Below are 20056 nucleotides of genomic sequence, written 5' to 3'. Positions count from 1 at the left end.
CAAGACTATATGGTGCTCGGCTTGTGGTGCTCAAAGTGCGAAAATAAATAATTATTTATTTAATCCCCATATGGGTGTTTGAGGTAGATATCAATCATCGGTGTGAGTAAACGGCGTGGAGCAGGTGGAACGAGGCGCGAGCAGCTGCAGCGTTCTGTGAGCGTGACGCCGCCTCGCTGTCCGCGTTCAATGAGACTTGTTTGAATATGACTTTGAGAGTCGGTTGATATTGATTAGCTACAGGATCACAAATTGTTTTGTTTTGTTTGTTTCCCTCTATTCCAGGGGCGTCAAACTCAGTTCTCAGATCTGAAGTGGGCCAGACCAGTAAGATCACAGAATAATAACGCATACATAACGACAATATGTCTCTATGTTTAAATCATTGGTGAAGGTTTTTGGATGATAAACCCTATTTTAAGGTCTTTCGAGGAACTCCTCGGTGACTGCCAAAATCTGAATGGATATGGCCAGTTGAGCAGTGATGTCAGTGCTCTCATCGATTGCAACATAAAATGCTACGAATGACTTTACTTTACGCTTCTTTTGGCTATCCAAATGCTGAAAGATCAGAGATCCTATCCGTCACAGTATTCCTCGTTAGGCAAAAGCCTTTTTATAAAAGAATTAAAATCTGGCAGGCCGAGCTAGACCCCCTCGCGGGCCTTATGTTTGATAGCCTTGCTCCTCCTAAATCTTTCCGTTGTCATTAGGCTCAAGTCGGACAGTTTTCAGCTGACTTCAAAGTATACACAGGAAGTCACGGAAAAAGTGACTTCCTGTTAGTTCCGATCTTTAGGCTACTTGTAGTTTACAGATCACGTTTGTATTTAGTCGTATGTGTTTATAAATATATATTTATGTAGAAATGTGTGTGTAGCTGCATCCTTTGTTCTTTTTTTGTCTGCCTGTGAAATACATTCCTACTGGTTTTCATGTGTGTTGTATAAATAAGATTTTGTATTAACAACTACACAAGATATGTTTTTAGATTAAACATGAGACTAATAGTCAACAATTGAGCTACACATAAAATAAGGATTTTCTACAACACGTGGCGTTTGCTGTCAGATCTAAGAGCCAATCAGCTTTCTGGTGTGGCGACAGCCAGGCGTTTCCCATTATGCACTGGGCCACGCAGTCGGTGGAGAGCTACTGCGGCGCCTGGCTCTAAAATCGACGGCCTCCTCGCTCTCGTGAGATTATCTTTGACCACGTGTGCATGACGTCAGAGCAAGTCGGAAGCAAGTCGGACACAAATCTAACCGCCGATCGATTCTGCCCAGAACTGGCTCATCTCAAACGAGCCTAACGTTACCCCTCGTCCCCTCTTCCCTCGTCCACATTCGATCCCGTTTCCTTCCACTGTTCCACCCTCTTATCCAGTTCCTCTTCTTTTGCCTTCCCCTCCTTTTCTCCCTCAGAACCAAATGTATACAGAAAAGCGGTGTTTGAAGTAAAACTCGGCATATTAATTAGTTATGAGCACTTTGTGTTTGCCCAGGAAAAAAATGATCACCTGTTCAAAGACACAGGAGGAAAGCTTTCGTATCAAAATATGTTTAAAGAGATAAACAGAACAAAAAAGTGCATGAATCCAGCTGCCGATTCTAGTATGGGTGCGGGTTATAATAATGCATTTCATTGAGTAAATCTGAGACTAAACTCTAAATGGGACAGCTTTTCAAAATAAAGCTCTGTCACGTCTGTGCTTTGACCTGAACGCCAACGTCGGCATGCTCGCAGTGTCGATGCCGACATGCTGATGTCAAGCAGGCAAAGTGTTTAACATGTTGACCTTAACTCGCCATCCAAACAGCCTGAGCTCACTCAACTTTGTGTGTCTGCTTCTGTTGCTGTTACTACCTGTGCTCCCTCCCTTGCTTCTCCTGCTGCGGATGAATGCACACAGTCCTGCTGCCTCTTCCACGTCTAGTTCCGCTATACCTACCAGCACAAACAAAGGCAACTCATTTGTCTTACAGTTGGACAAAGACACACAGGTGTCGATTGTACCTCGGGCTTGATGCTCAGTGAAGCTCAGCCGACGGTTTGCGCCATTTCTTATCTCGTGTTTCTTCCACCGTCACAAACCGACTTCAAGTAAACAGCCAGGTATGCAAATCACTTCCTTTTTTGTTTCTCTCAAAGGTCTATTTTCTTTATTTGGTTCTCAGGGAAGAACAAGACAAAGGCATGTTTATGAGATAAGCGCCACACACACACACACACACACACACACACACACGAAAGTGATCTTTAAAATGCCACTCGTGTCCGCAGGTAACGCACAGTTTTGTTTATTACACACGACAGAAGTTCATCAGCAGCCCTAAGCGGCGGTTGAATGGTCGTGTTTACCGGTACCCCTGCCCGTCGTCACACGCGAGGGGCATCACCGGGAGGCTGCCTGCGGGGCACAGCGATGCATCATGGGTGAATTTAGGTAGTGGCTATGAGCGCTCTGAGAATACAACCGCATCTTAGAATATTGTTTCTGACGCCGCAGTATGACGAGAACCACAGAAAAGTTGACGTATGACTCGCCGAAATCAAACTCTCCTCTTGTTTATCTTTCTTCTTCTTCTTGAGGGATTGAAAATGTAGTCCAGCGACCAATTTTCCAAGGTCTGGGAGATATAAATATTTCCCTTATAAATATTTATACCAACTATGCGGCATCGGTTTTGCCTGAAGAAATACATTAGTCAGTGATCTGTGCTTTAAGTTTGAGATTTCTTTCACTACAAAGCATAATATAATAAAGTGCAAGACGCTGTTTTAGGGCTCACTGGATTCTCCTTGATCAGCAATGAAGCAGTAGAGTTCTTTATGAGGGATGTAAGGGTGAAATATTTATAGTAGACTGACTTTTTGGTAAGTTAATTAAGGAAAGAAGAATAACTCAGATGCTTTACTTAAGTAACAGTGTAAAAAACAATTAAAGTACTCCTCATAATGTATTACTGGATAATGCTCTTGTCTTCTTGGGTTACTTTTTTTTCAGCTCAGAGGCCCGGTCAACCGACATTTACATGACTAAACTTTGCAGCAAAATCATGTTATTCCAATCAGCGTAGGAAACGTACATATTTTTTAGGGGGCAACATTTGCCCCCACTGACTGAAATCCAGGGGCATTCCGAAAAGAAAATTGGGGGCACTTTTTGAAACTTTCGAAATAACATTTAACCTTTGTTCAAAATAATAAATATACTTGTTTAGGCTTACAGTATATGAGCAATTGTCATCAAATGGCAATGATAGGACTATTAGGCAGTAATGGACCCGTACTTGTATAGCGCTTTTCTAGTCTTCCGACCACTCAAAGCATCATTCACCCATTCACACACTGATGAGAGAAGCTACCATGCAAGGTACATCAGGATTATCAGCCATTCATACACCGTAGGCACAGCTACAGGAGCAATTTAGGGTTAAGTGTCTTGCTCAAGGACACATCGACATGGGCTAGTGGAGCCAGGGATCGAACCGCCGATCCTCTGATTGAAGGACGACCCTGCTCACCACTGAGCCACAGTCGCCCCCGTAGGGTTGGGAATCACCAGAGTTCCCCCAATACGATTTTATCACGATACTTGAGTACCAATGCGATATTATCACGATGCTGCGATATATTGAGTATTGCGATATATTGCGATTTATTTTTTTTCAGCCGCAAATTATCCCCAAAGGAAAACTTTGTCACTATATTTGATCATCATATGTTTTCAGTCTGTTCATCTCACTTGAATCATTTTTATTTCAGCAAAATGTGATTGTCAAGCAGACAAACCAACACCGTCATAAATGTTGCTCCTGACAAACTGAACTCTTTGTATTACAGTCTTATTTCTTTGTGGTTATTTATTGTTATTACATTTTTTAAACAATTATAACTTTTTTCTTTCTTTTTTTATAATTCTAAATTCAATTTATTGATTTTTGTTGTTACCTTAATCACATTGTACCTACGTAGTACAGGAAATACAGATAGGACAGACAAAACAAAGAACAAAAACAAAACGCAATATAAGTGCTATACATAGATTCATTAAATTCAATTTACAAACAAAAAGCTCAGCAGAGCTGAGGGGAAAATGTAATTTCAGAGAATTTAAAAGTACATATTAAATTATATGTACAGTGTAGAAAAATTATAAATATGTACATATACATAACGAGTGTCTTATTTGTCAAATGGCACCAGTTCATCATCGTCCTCATCTGTGTCACTGTCAGGCATTGGAGAAGTTGCTGGTAAAAACTGTAAAAAAAAACAAACATGCTTGCTCCTGTAAAAACATGCTTACTCAATGCTTTACTCCATGCTTCTGTAAAAACATGCTTACTCCATGCTTTACTCCATGCTTCTGTAAAAACATGCTTACTCCATGCTTTACTCCATGCTTCTGTAAAAACATGCTTACTCCATGCTGGAGACTGTGCTGGCTGATCCTCATTTCTCCTCATTTCTCCTCACACTCGCACTCACAGGTGCGCTCCATTTTTTTCTTAGTTTTTTCTTCACGAACACGCAACATCAGTCAAGGCGGAAATCCAAAACATTCTATGGCAACTGGACCGGGTCATATTGGCTACGATGTTTTTGACAAGTTCATTAAACTATCATAATTATTAGAGGACATTATGGGGGAATTGTTTGCCCCTCTCCTAGTGATATCAAGGGCAAAATTATATTTCTCAGGGGCAGTTTTGCCCTTTGACCTCGTGTATTTCCGACGCTGATTCCATTAGAATTCCTGCAACTATTGGATTCGTTTACAAAGGGACAAAGTAACGAGTCAACTTTATTATATATATATATATATTTATTTGCTTACATTTATTTTCCATGCTGTTAATTTTAGTGATATTAATGGGGAAAATGGCTCGGCTTTCCTCCATTTCTGTAATTTCTATCCAAATATATAAGTAGCAGCGATGGTCGGCAGGTAAACCTATGAACAGTGGAACACTTTATCCTTTTTATTGTTGAGTTGTGGTCACTTTCCTTTCTGGTGTTTTAACGACTGTTAAAGAAACTATCGATCCTCTTAAAAGTCCTACTACTAAGATGTTTTGTGAATAACTTTTTTTTTCTTCACCAGCATCTTGTCTTAACTGTAAGGGGGAATTGTTAGAAAATGTCTTAATTCTAAGAATTTTCGTATAATTTCGTCACTAGGAGCAACTCTTTGAACTGGAAAGCTTTAAGGATGCAGCGAGTCTCAGACCTATAATGAAGGAGGAGGCAATAGGCTCGCAAAGAATTTTAATTCAGCAGAGATGTTGCAATGCATCATATTCTCCAAGAAAACCCTATGTTTTGTATGTAAAACGTGCTGACACCCAGACTCCACATCAGGTCATGAATGGAGGGATCAGCTGTAAACAACGGACGACTCAATTGAATTATTGATTTGAAAGCCTTTCACTACCAACCTAGACACTTTTTATTTATTGAAAGTTTGCAATCCTGAAACAGTCAGGCGAGAAGAACATTTCTGGCTCAGTGAGTGTGAAGATTTCAATCAAGCTCCCACTAAACACAAAGTTATAAAGATCCAACGTCGTAAGTCTATGCGGCCTCTCGGGAACACGCTTGGTACACGGACGTGGGAAACGTGGCTGAGTGACGTCTGTAATTGGTGAGGAGCGATCGGCCGCCGTGCAAAAATGATGAGGCTGGATAAGGAGGAAGCTATTTGTTTAGACACCGTTCAAGTCAAGCTAATTAATTTCAGCCAGACGTGCTTTGCTGTCAACGTCCTTGGCTTTTAATAATGGATTTCGTATTATCAGATTCTGAGTAGTATTTGCAGTCCCCAAGAGAGTAGGGGCAAATCTGTTGATTTTCCCACCAAAGTTAATTTGCTGGTTACCAGTGTGTGCTGAAGGTGTTTCTCTCCTTTTTTAATATGGCGAGAGGATTTTACTCTCAAATAATAATAATAATCTGCAAAAGCCTACCATCGTGTGCACCTGAGAGATCGACACCAGCGCCTTCACCTTTTTCCACGGCCGTGAATCGGACTCGCGATGCCCACGAGAAAGCGCTCGTCTTCGATGGTGTGGCGTGGCCCGCTGTGTAAAACGTAGTTAGGGACAGGAGGGAAACAGTTTATCACACTCTGAATATTTTAAGACAGATAAAATATTCATCCCCTAAATAATGAACTCTCATCTCGCTGTCTGTGTCTTTAAATGTTGGATTTCCCCGGCCGAGCATACACGGCACAAGTCACCATTGATTATCTCGCCCACATATTGGTGCTTCGTTGGGTTTTTCTTTGTCAATAGCGATTGAGTAATGGACTCCCTTAACACCTTTGTTTTCTGACTTTGAAATGGATCCCCTGGGGAATAATGCCAGCCTTCCGTAGTTAATTTTAGTCGGGTATCTCCCAACACTCGGCTTCATTGTTTTGCATAATGGCCATGAATAATGGACCTGCGTCGGCGCCTCGGCTCGTCGGAGTCGTCCCCAAAAGGACCCAGCGGAAGCAGAGAATCCCATTGTGCGAGTTCATCCGCGCTCTGCGTAACGTGTAACACGCTGTGATCTGCCGCCTGAATTATTGGGGCCTGTGTCTCCCTATCATTATCCTCCAAAGGTCGAGCGTGCCGACAGTAACAATGGGGATTGTGACAACAGATGTATTAGGAAGGTCAGGGCCCGTCTGTCTGTTTTTGGAAAAGGTCAAAGAAAAGTCAGGAAGCGAGCGACACTGTGCATGCGATTGTGATGTTTGGGGCAGGGTTTTACTTGCTCTACTTTAAATGATGTCTCTTATGTTTGGGTTACTCTTCACATTTTTGCTGAGGATAAAAATGACAAATCAGACTCGGCCCCCTGGAGTAAATCCTCCTGTAATTGAACCCAGATCGGCTTTTTTCGCCAAAACGGTCTTGCATAATAGGTTCTGAAATGCCATTTTTTTTTGTGCTACATTTCATATCGGCTAAGGCTTGTGATTGGCTTCCAAAGAGTTCTCCCTGTCTGACCTTATCATTGAAGTATCAGTCTTCTATAGAGGACTTCCAGCTGATGTGCTGACCTTCTGCCTGCCGTGTTGGAGGTCCTCACTCGACGAGCTCTGGGAAGCTGTGACAGCTTATGGGTATTAAAATGTGTTTTAACATCTCGGCTATTAATTATACAATCAATGTACCTTTTTAAATATGATCTTTTTTTCAATTAATAAATGGTATTCTGTAATATTCTGAGAAAGTAAGCCACTTTTGTGTGTACAAAAATTTGATTATAATCTCAGTGGTGTTTACTAAATGAATCTTATACTGTCTCAGCAAATGAGTGTGCTTATTACTGTGGTTACTATAAAAAAAAAATATTGGAGACAAAGTGAACCAAACGACATTGTGGAGACCACGTCGCACATAGGATGGAATCGGTGTCGCAATCATTTGTTCAGACATCACTAATGAAATTGTAGTTCTGTAGAAACAGTATTTAAAGAAGATATTTCTAACCTGGTTTTCTAAATATTCTCAGTAGCAGTAAACTACTGCAAACGCAACATTTCATGTACTAGTACAGAAGCGGCCGGCTGCTATTTGGAGCATATTCTAGGATTTGGGTGAGTGAAGACAGCTGTGTTGCTGGCTGTCAGCTGAACCCACATCTTTCCAAATTTAAAGATAAAGACGGTGGAGATAAATGAGTGACACACTCTGTCGGCTATATCTTGCCAGGTTATATTTAGCCATTACTTGGATGCAAGGTTTCTCAAGGGATGAGATGTGGCTACAGATAAAGCTCCGAGCAAACCAAACTATATATCTTTGTGTATATTGTGTTAAAAATCCACTTGTTCAAGCATTTAACATGTTTTGTAATGAAAATATAATATACAATACCAGCTAGACACATACTTTACCTTGTCATACCTTTTATAAGTAACGATTTGTTGTCAAAGTTTCTCTCAATTGGAAGATTGCTGGGGTGAAAAGTGCTGGAGTAAACAATTTGTGAGATGGTGTAATTTCATTTCCATATCAAAAGCGTCGTGTGTATTTGAGTGTTTCCAGTGAGTGCCGCGCTGCTTTAGTGTTTCCTTTTTGATCTGGACACATTCGCGTTCAAACGGAGGCGCTATCGGCTCCACACGAAGGACGGGACCTCCTTCCGTCTCCACGCTGCAGTAGAAAGGCTCGTCTGATCACTATATTGAGTCTGCTTTTCTCTCCACAGGAGTACCAGATCGATATTATCTTCGCCCAGACCTGGGTGGACACCCGTCTGCGGTTCAACAGCACCAGCAGCAGCAGCAGGCGGCTAACCCTCAACAGGTACGCTGGAATTACTGCGGATATACAGCTGGATTTCAAATTCCCATATGTGTCCGCTGTGCGTAGAGCATTTTGTGTTTAACGTTATTTTCATTGAACTCGGAGACACTGCTGTGACACTTTCTTTCCACTGTAACAACTATCGTATTTCAACATTTTCATACTGTGAATATCTCATTTGAGAACAATATCCGCCTCTCCCTCGGGAAGTGGCCTGTAATTAATGGAACCAATTGATTGATGTGCTTTGTTGTCCCTGTGTTACCGATGGTTTTTTATTATCCTCCTCTTGGGAAGTGAATCTGCTTCATACATTTCAGAGGAACGTGAAGTAATTCAACAGAAATCGTTTCTCACCTTCTCCCCACCCTTCTCTCTCTCTCTCTCTCTGTCTCTGTCTCTCTCTCTGTGTCTCCGTGTCTCCTTGTCTGCCTCTTATTCAACCAGCAATATGGTCGGCTTGATCTGGCTGCCCGACACCATCTTTAGGAATTCCAAGAATGCCGACTCCCACTGGATCACGACGCCCAACCAGCTGCTCCGGATCTGGAACAATGGAAAAGTGCTGTACACGCTGAGGTAAAAGACATGAAAACACACAGTTCAGTGTAATAGAGGAAACAAAAGACTGTGAGAGAAGTACACAGGGAGTCAGTGGCACGCAGCGCTAATGTCAACTAAACACAGTAGGGAAACTGAAAAGCCTTTTTACTGTTCAGAATTCAGCCTTAACTGCAAATCATTGACATTGGGATCTGTTACATCACCCCAGGCTTTAAATAATTTGAGTATGGATTTCACTTTATAGCTTAGGAGTCACTGAAAGCATGAAGTCCAAATTTGGGAAACAGGAAGGAAGCCTGGGTGTACTTGTCGTACTCATTAAGAGGCAATTAATGGTGCATTTTGCCGATTAATTCAAGCTGCAGTCATCTAAAATGCATGTCCCTCGCAGTAGTTTTCAATCGTGATCAAAACACGTGGTTCTGTATGTTCCCATCAAGCCTGTTGGCAGGTTAACTGACTATGAAGTTCATGTTACCTTACACCATATGAGATTAGAAGAAGATAAGTATCATTTTAGAAAGCTACTTTTTATTAATATAATTTTTTTCAGGAATATTGCTTTTATTTTGAAAGAAACGGTAGAATTAGAGTTTGCAAAAACACACACACACACACACACACACACACACACACACACACACACACACACACACACACACACACACACACACACACACACACACACACACACTTACTTCAATAGCATTATAACTACTCTGTGTGCTCGTTCTGGCTCCTACTTCTGTACAATAAGGTATATATTCCTTCCCTGTGTGCTTTTCTCTATATTGAAATCCGAATATCTTATCTTTTGCTCCAAAGCCGTGTCATGTGTTACTGCTTGTTTAGGCCTGCTCTCTGTGACAGCTTCTCAGTGGGAGAGAAAAGACACACAAGGGAGGGTTGTGAGTGAGTGTGCATGACCTGATGACAAAATAACCCTCACTGTGTCAGTGTCTTCAAAAATAACCACTCTGGATTAGAGTGGACAGGTTCTTTTTATATTTGAGTGGCATCTGGGTTTATGAACCCTCGAGCTCTGACATGAGCCTTTTCTGTCTTGAGGATCCAATTTCACCTGCGTACCTGGGATATCATGCAATCATAGTTGTGGTTTGCTTTCAAGCCCTTGGAGGAACCGACGCACAGCTGAGGGAGATCACTCAGATCCGTCTGATCAATCCAATAAAGGTGAACCAGAATGGAAGAGAACAGTTCTAATCATGACCTAACATCAACACAGTGGAGCATTTAGCAGTTAGAGTAGGGCTTGTACCGAATGTCTTTTTATATGTTATGTTTATTTTTAACATTAAAAGCTTTTTTAGGTTTTTGAATGAAGCTGTCGTCCTATTTCATGTTGTTGTTATACAGATGTAATGTATGGTGCTAAACCGCCCCGTTAATACAGAGGTGTCATCCTTTGTGTCCCGCAAAGCCTAAAATCCAACAAATGTAGATTGAAGCAGAATATTACGTTAGATAAAAATGTGTCGCTCTTTTTTTCCCAATCATTTTTTCACTTTAGGACATGCTGATGTTTAACAGGCAGCTGTAACCAAACATGTTCGCCACACAAATTCTCTGTTGATAGTGTTCTGTTTTTCTAATGCAGATTCAACAATGGGGTCACTTTCTACAGGATTAGTATTATTTTGACATCAAACTGTCTGGTTTCTTGATTGTTGGCATTGATGATCACATATAAATACAATTATTTAGATACGCTGACAATTCACTTGGTGCTTATACTCAGACAAAGATGTGTAGCAATAAATACATGTATTTAATGTATCTTTTAAAGCATTGGCCTATACCAGGTACACACACACACACACACACACACACACACACACACACACACACACACACACACACCATTTGTTTTTCAGCAGTTTCCTTTTGTTTCAGCCAATCAGCAGTTTCCTTTTGGTGCTAATGGAGCTTTCTAGAGACGTCGACATGTACACGCCTACAAATACTCGAATGGAAAAACATATTCTCTGAAGAAATTCCTCCTCACCACCACAGCTTCCCACAAAATGTTTGTCTTTTAATAGCTAATTTCTCTTTCGTTAATGCGTGCCCCGGTGATGAATTTGAAAATTATTGTTTCATTAAAAGGATATTAAGTCTGAAAGAGGCGTATGTTCGGAGGCGTATTTGCATTGAGTGATGCATCTCTCACACTCGCATCTCAGCCGTGTTTGCTTTCCTCTTGCTCACCTCGGCTCGGCACTCGTGCCCAAATTTGGACTTCCTGGCTCCCGACAAGGATGGAAGATTATGCAAATTGGGACTGTACAGTACATCATCTGCACTTTGTTCACCTACAAACAAGACGAGCGACACAGCCAGCTTCCTGCTTTGAATTAGGCCTGTTTTGTGTCAGCGGAGTCGGCGAATTAATGAGAACCCGTAACAATTTTCATGATGGTCTCATTTTTACATTATCGTATCCAGTGAAATACAATTTTAGGATGATATATATAGCAAGTAACGAGCGGAGAATATACATTTAGTCTGATTTATATTTTGCATGCGTGTCTTTGTGCCCACCGTTGCTTTGCCAAAACATCTGGTGTATTGACTCGTCCAGTGATCGTAGCTAAGTACTACTGTTTTCAGACGCTTAACATGCCTCTGGGCCCTGACCCGTAAGTTAATGCATTCTCTCAAAAAAACATGTCCGACACTGATGATTAAGCAGTTCTGTCATTTTGAGGGATTTTGCACATCAACAAGGCAACCAAGTGTGGTCCTGCACCATCTGGTGCGAAGCCAGCGCTCCATATAGTGCCGTGTAAAAAGTGCATTCTGTGATATAAGCCGTGATGAATACTGTGCATCACACCATGTGCTTCAAGAAACCAGACAGTGAAGCCTTTTCTCAAAATGGTTCTCTCTCTCTCTCTCTCTCTCTCTCTCTCTCTCTCTCTCTCTCTCTCTCTCTCTCTCTCTCTCTCTCTCTCTCTTCAGGATGACCATCAACGCAGAATGCCAGCTGCAACTCCATAATTTCCCAATGGACGAACACTCCTGTCCCCTCGTCTTCTCCAGCTGTGAGTATTGGCATAACTCATAGCGCATGCACACACAAATATGCACATATTCATGCGTAGCTGTGCCTATCTATACATGGAACACCTGCTGAAGTAAAACGTTCAACTCAGAGATGGGGCTTTGTTTGCTCACGAAAAAAAAATCCAAATAGCAACGTCAAAAAGGTCGCTATTGACAATTAAAGTTCCAAAGATGATTGCCCTTTGCGTTGGCATTAAGAGGTGGTCGGAGCGGGTGGAAATGAGGACACAAAGAACGAGAAGCGAAACTGAACTGTGCCACGAACCTCTTTTCTTCTTTTTTGTGAAAGGTCAATTACTGTCAGGGTCACAGACTTTAACTTATCGAGATATTCACTCAGACTACGTGGAGAAAGCTGCTGTGGTTTGAAGGAGAGAGAGTTTTGGTATAGACTATAGACTAGACTATATTTTTTCTGTCAACCGGGCTTCTTCCATCATGATGCAGAGAGTAGCAGAGAGAGTGCAGGAGCAGAGGGGTTGTTTAGTTGAATATGTTAGTCTAATCTGCCCGACGCATCGATCCCTCGTCTGATTGAGGTTTGTGCAAAGTTCGTGGTCCCACGGCTCTGAAATCTCAGCGGCCTAACTGTTCCCGGTATTGATAAATCCATGGCGCTGTCCGTGGTGCTGGACTGAGAGCTCCTGTGACGCACCGTAGGTTTAACAATGTCGCACATTTGCTCCTACCAACCCACGCATTCAATTTCTGACCCAGCTTTTTTCCATTAATTTCCGTTTCTTCCTCCCACATTTTGCACCCTGATTATAGTTCTGCCTTCCAACGGCTCATGAGATTCAGATGAGGAGAATGGAGAGGATGAACTTAATCATAGAGCATCAGCAACAGTAGAGCCACTACTGACTCTAATGAGGAGGCTTAGCTTCGAGTGCTTCTGTGATTTACAGCCACACACACTGTTTAGTTGTGTTTAGCAAAAGACGTCACAAAATGTTTCAGAATAAAGACAAAAGACGTAAAATAGTGACATATTTTGAAATAAATGTAGAAAGAGTCTGAATTCAACAGGACGCCAGGGTAAATAGACCAGGAATCTCTTTGAAGCTTTAGGTCAAAATCATAGCAGCTGCATTTTGGACACTTTTATAAAGGCGGCATGAAATAAAAAGCGTGAATAATCACCTCCTTCTCAGCTTTAGACACAATGGGCTCACACTTAGCAATATTTCTCTGCTGGGAAAACAGAAAGGAATCAAACACTTCCTACGCCGGTCCAGAGTCAGTGAGTCAAAAGTGGCACCGAGGTTTCTGACAGATTTAACAGATGAAGAGAATGAACTAAGGACCAGACCAGTAGTGGCGTTAGATAATGAAAAGGAGTATCCATCTAGTTTGTAATATTATTTCGGTCGATCATGGAACATATTTCTATTATAACACTTACAAAAAATGTTATCCAAAATCGGCAACATATCAGAGGAGATACAAACTGAAATGTAAAAAAATAAACATGGATTAGCTAAGACCTAATGTGTTGGGGAAAACAACTTAATTGTATTACCGTCTATGTTCTTGCACATTTATGTGGTTTAGAGCCAGAAACTATGGCGTGATGACTGCATTAGATCAACCAATGGCTTTATGCTGGCGTTAAATTGGAGTCCCCAAAGCGTTTGTCGTCCCATTAACCAGTCCCTTATTAGGTTACTTGCCACCTAAAAAGCACCAAAATCACATTGGATTTTGTACGATGTCATTCTATTGGACCAGACATCTTCCAGGGCTCGATGTGATTTAATTAAGGTTATTATCATGACCTGATGCGCCTACAGATGGCAGTATTTATCATCACAGAACATTGTATAACCTCCCTGTCTCTGCATTGAGTTCGGCTAATTACTCGACTGGATGTCACTGTCACACGGTTGGTAGTGAAAGAGCTATTGACCGCAAATGGGCTTCCATTATGTGTCTGCTCTCCATGAAAGGATTGGCAGTAATAACCCTTTTTTTGCCAATCCATGTGGATGGACATTTCTTCTGTCTGTGGCAGCAACGGAGCGGCTAAGATCTTCAGCTTCATGGATTTAAAGCCTTGACGTTTTGTATTGTGCTGAATACTGCCATGTTGATAACTAAGTAAACAAACAAACAAACATCTTTTTTTTTTAATTATTTTTTTTAATCCCTGCATGATTTCATGGCGTCCTGTACATTTTAGATTTGACCTCTCAAGCACAAGTAATGATATTAGTCATGAAAATAAATGCAATTTATTTTTGGCTGATGAGACTTTGCAATAATATTAAATCACTCTAGTAAAAAACGTGCTTTTAATTCAGAACAAGACTTCTTGTTAAGCAACACTTGGCTACACACAATATTCAAGCATCTAAAGAAATCTCATCTGAAAGAATGCTTTTCGATGCCAGAGCTTTGTACATGAGGGTGATAATGAAGCCCTCCCGGTTCTCCACCGGCCAAACCTCTCTGACCTCTCTGACATGCTGGAACATGCACCGCTATCGACAGAGGAGACCAGCACTCGGCGTGCGTGGCTGTTAATGTGTTATGATACTGTCCAGGCCCTAATGCACACAAATGTTCCGTCTCTTCATCGTGAAGCAAATTAAAAGCCTTCCTGTTAGGACTGCAATCAATTCCATTAATAAACATGACGAAGGCCTCGATGACCTCACTAATCTATCTTATTAATTCTTAATGTTTTGATAGCAGATGCTTTTTCCCAGACACCTTGCAAACATGTTTTGAATTCATGGCTTTTAAGCTCTCTTTTTTTTAATTTATTCCCTGTACAATACAGAAGGAAACTCTCTTCTGATGGCAGGTGAGCTCCGTATAAAAGCCTTCAAAACTATGATTACACGGACCCATGCCGGTATCCACACCACAGGCACAGCCGCAATCACATCGCACCTAAAGAACACCCTCTGTGGTGTAATATTAGAACCATATTTACATTCTTGCAGCACCTACCATTATATATAAGTAATGGCAAATCAGTCACAAAAAAATCTTCATGATTGATGTCTAGCTGTGTAATGGAAAAATATCCTTTTCAGTATATTTCTTTGCTCCCTGTCAATCAGCTGACGGCTATAGGAAGAACTGTAGTTAGAAAAGGAAATGTTTAGCATGATTGCTCACCCTATATATATATATATATATATATATATATATATATATATATATATATATATATATATATATATATATATATATATATATATATATATATATATGTATATGTGTATATATATATGTATATATGTATATGTATATGTATATATATATGTATATATATGTATATATATATGTGTATATATATATGTGTGTGTGTGTGTGTGTGTGTGTGTGGATGGCAAGATCTATACGTCATTTAAAAACTCAGAGGCTACAGCCATGGATAGCGGCACTTTGAGCTCAATGATAACACTTTGTTGCGTAGCATGTCAGCATGCTAACATTTGCTTAGCTTTCGTGTTGTGTGTGTGTGTGTGTGTGTGTGTGTGTGTGTGTGTGTGTGTGTGTTCAGCTTGTCGGTGAATAAATGCTACAATTTCCCGAGACCCAAGCTAAGTTCGTGCCGTGCTAATAAAGGGTAATGGGGTTAGCCCTGTAGCTAGCAACAGCCCAGGTGGGCTGACATAGGGTACATCCCAAGTCCCTAAATTGTCGTTTCCTCGATCCTCGATTGAACCGGAAGTGGTTCTGCGCCGCCATCTTGACAGCCGTCCCAAAGCTCTTATTCTGCTCGGAGGATCGAGGAGCGAGGATCGAGGAGCGAGGAGCGAGGAGGGAAATCGGAGGAGCCATGATCGAGGAGCCCTGAGAGCAGTTTTCCAGGAAGTGTTTTAACTCTGAACACGCCCCCTCACTGTTCATCTGTTATGTGATTGAACGCTGCAGCTAATATGTAACTCGTTATATATTAGATCTGTTTTCTTATTCACCATCTGGTTAAAATATGTTCATTGTAGGTCTGAACAATAAAAGGACCTCAAACAACTGTCTTCAAAGATTTGAACTGTTGTTTCCCTCAATAACTTTTATTATGTAGGTCATTAAAATCAGAGAGAGGAAACACTTGTTTACAACACGTAATGAAGAGAAAACATATTTATATTGTGGGTTATTTTATAATGATGTCACAATCAGAATGTCAAAACATACCGACGTAAATAATAAATAAATAAAAATAAGACGCATTCCGCCGGTAGAAATGGATCCTGCGCGTATAAGCAGGACACATCACAGTATATAAATACTCAATGCAGTTTATTAAACGGTAACAGACGACAGATAAAACATCTCCACTCTGACATGATAACTTTTTCTTTATTAATATAAATTGTAGTTTAACACCATTAAATCAACTGAAAACATACGATAATTGTTATCAATATTTTAAGTGCATTTTTATTGGAATGTTCGCTAAAAACTCTCCAGACAAAACTCTGTCAGCTGTTAAAGCGACTGCCAGCTGATCAGCTGTGATCAGCTGGCAGTCGGCCGCAGTCATCAGAAACCGACGTCGCTTCACGTGACGCTTCAGAGGAAAGGTCTCATGTCTCTTAAAACATACATTTTATAAACACAAAATGGCTGTTGCAGCAGTTGCAAAGTGATCACTTCCCAACACAAATTGCAGAAATAACCACCGCTCGGTGCTGTTGAAGCGGGCGGGTCATGCATTTAAAGATGTAATCAGCAGTTCTGTCAGTCCAAAAAGCTGAGGACCTCCATCCTAGCTGCCACGGGGCTCGTTGTGTTATTTGAAGCCCACACAGGAGGTCTTGAATGGTCAATCATGGGGAGCTTTCAGTCTGATTTTAATGTTCCACACAACTTTTCATTTTGCAAAAACCTCATCGAAAAATGGCCCACCGTTAAAGTGTTTGGTGTCTGTGTAAAGAACAAGGGAAAGAATCCTGAAGGCTCACGGTTTAAACAAAGTCCCAAAGCAGCTGACGTTGGAAATAAACTGTTCCTGACCTTCGGTACAGGTGTGGTTGTTAGAAAAGACTTGCTCTGCAAAAATAGGGGAACATTGTGCTTAGAGGCAGCTGTTTTCTTTCCCTTCTCTTTACAATAAGTTATCTTCACCAAACACACTGTAGTGTAATTCCAGACAAAGCCTGCACACCCATATGCATGCGTACTATAGGTAGATAAGCATGGTTTCCACATTTGAGGCAATGAGATGAGCTCGATATCAGAATTATCCTCATGAGGTAAATTCTAGTCTGGGCAGTCCAGAAATGCACCTTTTAAAAAAAGTTGTTCCCCAAATATTGTCACGGAACAGATATACAGATAATATTTAAATAGCAAAAAGGTAAATAATCATAGCTTTGTAGGCTTGTTGAAAAAGCTGGGAAACAAATTATTGTCCATAATAGCTGCAGTATCACTATGGCATACATTTCCCAACGCAAGAAACGAGGAGAATTTTCAATTTGACCTCCACTCTCTGCTCACACGATATTGTTTTGAGCCGCACACGTCACAGTAATATGGCAGAATCGGAGGCAAAGCACCAGAAGAGGGTAGTTTGTGTCCTTGTGGAAGAGCATGTTGCTTCGGGGGGCTTTTAAAGGCATGACATATGAGTAACATTGTGCAGCTATGAAGAAACACTGGAACATAATGATAATGCTGTTTGCAGTGAAGATAATGGTACAAACACACAAGAGAAATATGATTGCAATAATGTTTGCCATCTACTGTATATTAGTGTTTGAATGAAAAAAATAAGTCATGTTTGTGATTGCTCCTCTTGGTTATCGATGGCTAAATGAGACTGTTTTACATAATTAAGTCTGGTTGCCACTACAGGGCTCAACTGCGCCTGCTAATTATCGCTGTCACTCTGTTTTCTTTCTCTGTAAAATTGCATCAACTTGTCAAATGAGCCAAGCTTCTTCTTTTCTTTCTTTTTTTGAACACTGTGGTTAGCCTGCTGTCTTGTGCTTCCTCCTCCAGCAAGGATCAGCATGTGAAATCCTGCCCGTTTATAGCGTTTAGCTGGTCCAGGATCAGCGGCTCTGGCTTTAACGCGGTCGAGCAGGGTCATTGTACTCGTGAGCGCCACTTGGCTCCTCCTTTGTCACAGAAGTCTATGAGAGATGCATCGCCTCTAATCTAAGACTAGAAACATGTATCCAGTTCTCTGAATAAAAGTTAAGCAACTTAATTTTGTTTGCCCTTAAAGCAGCCTTCCTTTTTCACACCCAAGATGACCGTATCTCACAGTAAAGGCCGCTCAGTTTGGTTACCATTAAAATATAATTTCATTCAAAAGCAGCCTTGAGACCAATTGACTTGAAATAGGTGAAATCATTCCACTGAAATGAAGATTTTAAACTGAGTAATATATTGAATTACATGGGAGACGGGATATCTGTTCACCCGGGGTGCACTACAGCAGATTCCAAGCAAACAAGTCCTCAGTAATTGCTCAGTTGGTCTGCAGTCCACTGAATTGCCAATGAAAACGTCCTGTATGAATTTGTGTAAATCAGGTTTAAATCATGCATACAATGAATGCTGCATTGCTGCATTAATCGTCCCTGTATTCTTTCTCTCTCTCGCTCTAAGTCTGTCTTTTCCTTACACACGTTTGACTCGCCCTCTGTGTCGTTTTCCAGACGGCTACCCGCGAGACGAGATCATATACAAGTGGAGCCGGAACTCGGTGGAGACTTCGGACCAGAAATACTGGAGGCTTTACCAGTTTGACTTCATGGGGCTCAGGAACACCACAGACGTGCTCACGACCACAGCAGGTAGGAGAAAGGTCCACAGCGACTGATAATAATATAAAACTTTATTAAGGTCTTTTTGCGTAGCGGAGGTCAAAGGCCCACGTTTCAGCCGCAGACGAGCTTTCTGGAACCGGCTTGCTGTTTAGCAGCCTTCAAGATACAACTCCCGAGCTGCTCCACTACCTCTGGGCCCCGAGCTTTGCGCAGGTTAACATTAGCACCAATGCCCATAAATGTAATCATAAAACTACAAGCTCAGAGCTCATAAGTATTCCCTCCGGGTGCAAGGGCAAATAGGTTTCTCCGCTGACATTAATCACCAAGATTAAAAAGGAAGTTTAATTATTCACTCCTTCCCTTCTCTTTTCCCATGCTTTCAGTGTGGTTATTAGGCCTTGTGTTCTTTTTGATGACTTAATTTAAGTGTGTATGGGAGGCACAGAGAAATATTGTTGCTCCAACAGGTGCCCGTAATTAAACCCACGACTGGCACGGGGACGGACAAGTTTATAATCCATTTTTAATGCTTTCACGTGGCAGATTCTAACGGCTTAATAAGCAGAGCATTGTGAATGAGGGCGATGCAGAAAGAGCATGACGCAGCGATTGTTAACCCCTCTTAACCTTGTTTATATGAGTTGCATAATCCTTCTAGTTTGTGCCATACGGTCTTTTGTCTTCGGTGCTCGGGTCTGCATAATGTGACCTAATTCAGCTTTCTAAGAGCCCAACCTCCGTTCATGAATATTCGAGGAACAGGAGTACTCGGCATGGTTGGGGAAGAGATAACAAGGAGTGGCATCAAATTATTAAGGAGCTCAGTGGAAATTAGTTGTACAGCTTCATTTTGAAAATGTTAAAGCGTGGTAGTGTTTGGGTACTCATGCACGACGTGTTCAAATCAAATATATATATATATATTTTAGTTTTTTTTTTAAGCCGACAAATTGGTTAAACTGTTCCACCCATTGGGAAAACTCATCAAGCCTCCTGTTTAATCTAATGAGAAATGGTATCTTTGTGTCTGATCACACTAGAAAAGAGAAAAGGTGACTGATGAGCATCCCGAGACGCGTCGATGGTCTTTTCAATGACGTGTTTTCCTGGACTCCCGCTCCATCGTCAAAACACAGCCGCGCTCATTTTCTGCTGAGATGCTCAAAAGTAACGGCAAACCTACACATTTACCTCACGCTGTTCCAGAAATTAGCAGTTTTCTAATTTATTACCTAGTTTCTCTTTCCTGTTTCACTTGCCGGCTCCAGCTCCACACGCATGATGATTAGATCCCCGGCTAAAAATACCTATCATTAATTTACATCATGACAAACTGTGAAAGTGCTG

The 20056-nt window shown here is 41.2% G+C and overlaps 1 protein-coding gene across 1 annotated transcript in view; it reads left to right on the top strand.

The window, feature by feature from the left end:
* LOC306752885 (gamma-aminobutyric acid receptor subunit gamma-3-like) overlaps positions 1-20056 on the top strand; it is a gene marked incomplete at its 3' end in the record, with an annotated part of 70553 nt that overhangs the window by 35743 nt on the left and 14754 nt on the right. Inside the window, exons 4-7 of the mRNA XM_079236714.1 lie at positions 8215-8312; positions 8760-8891; positions 11859-11941; positions 18596-18733. Coding sequence (XP_079092840.1) covers positions 8215-8312; positions 8760-8891; positions 11859-11941; positions 18596-18733 — 451 coding nt within the window. The remainder of the gene's footprint in view (positions 1-8214; positions 8313-8759; positions 8892-11858; positions 11942-18595; positions 18734-20056) is intronic.

This window comes from Taurulus bubalis, assembly GCF_910589615.1.
Source record: "Taurulus bubalis genome assembly, chromosome: 21".
Classification (NCBI taxonomy): Eukaryota; Metazoa; Chordata; class Actinopteri; order Perciformes; family Cottidae; genus Taurulus; species Taurulus bubalis.
This window is presented reverse-complemented; position numbering and strand designations above follow the sequence as displayed.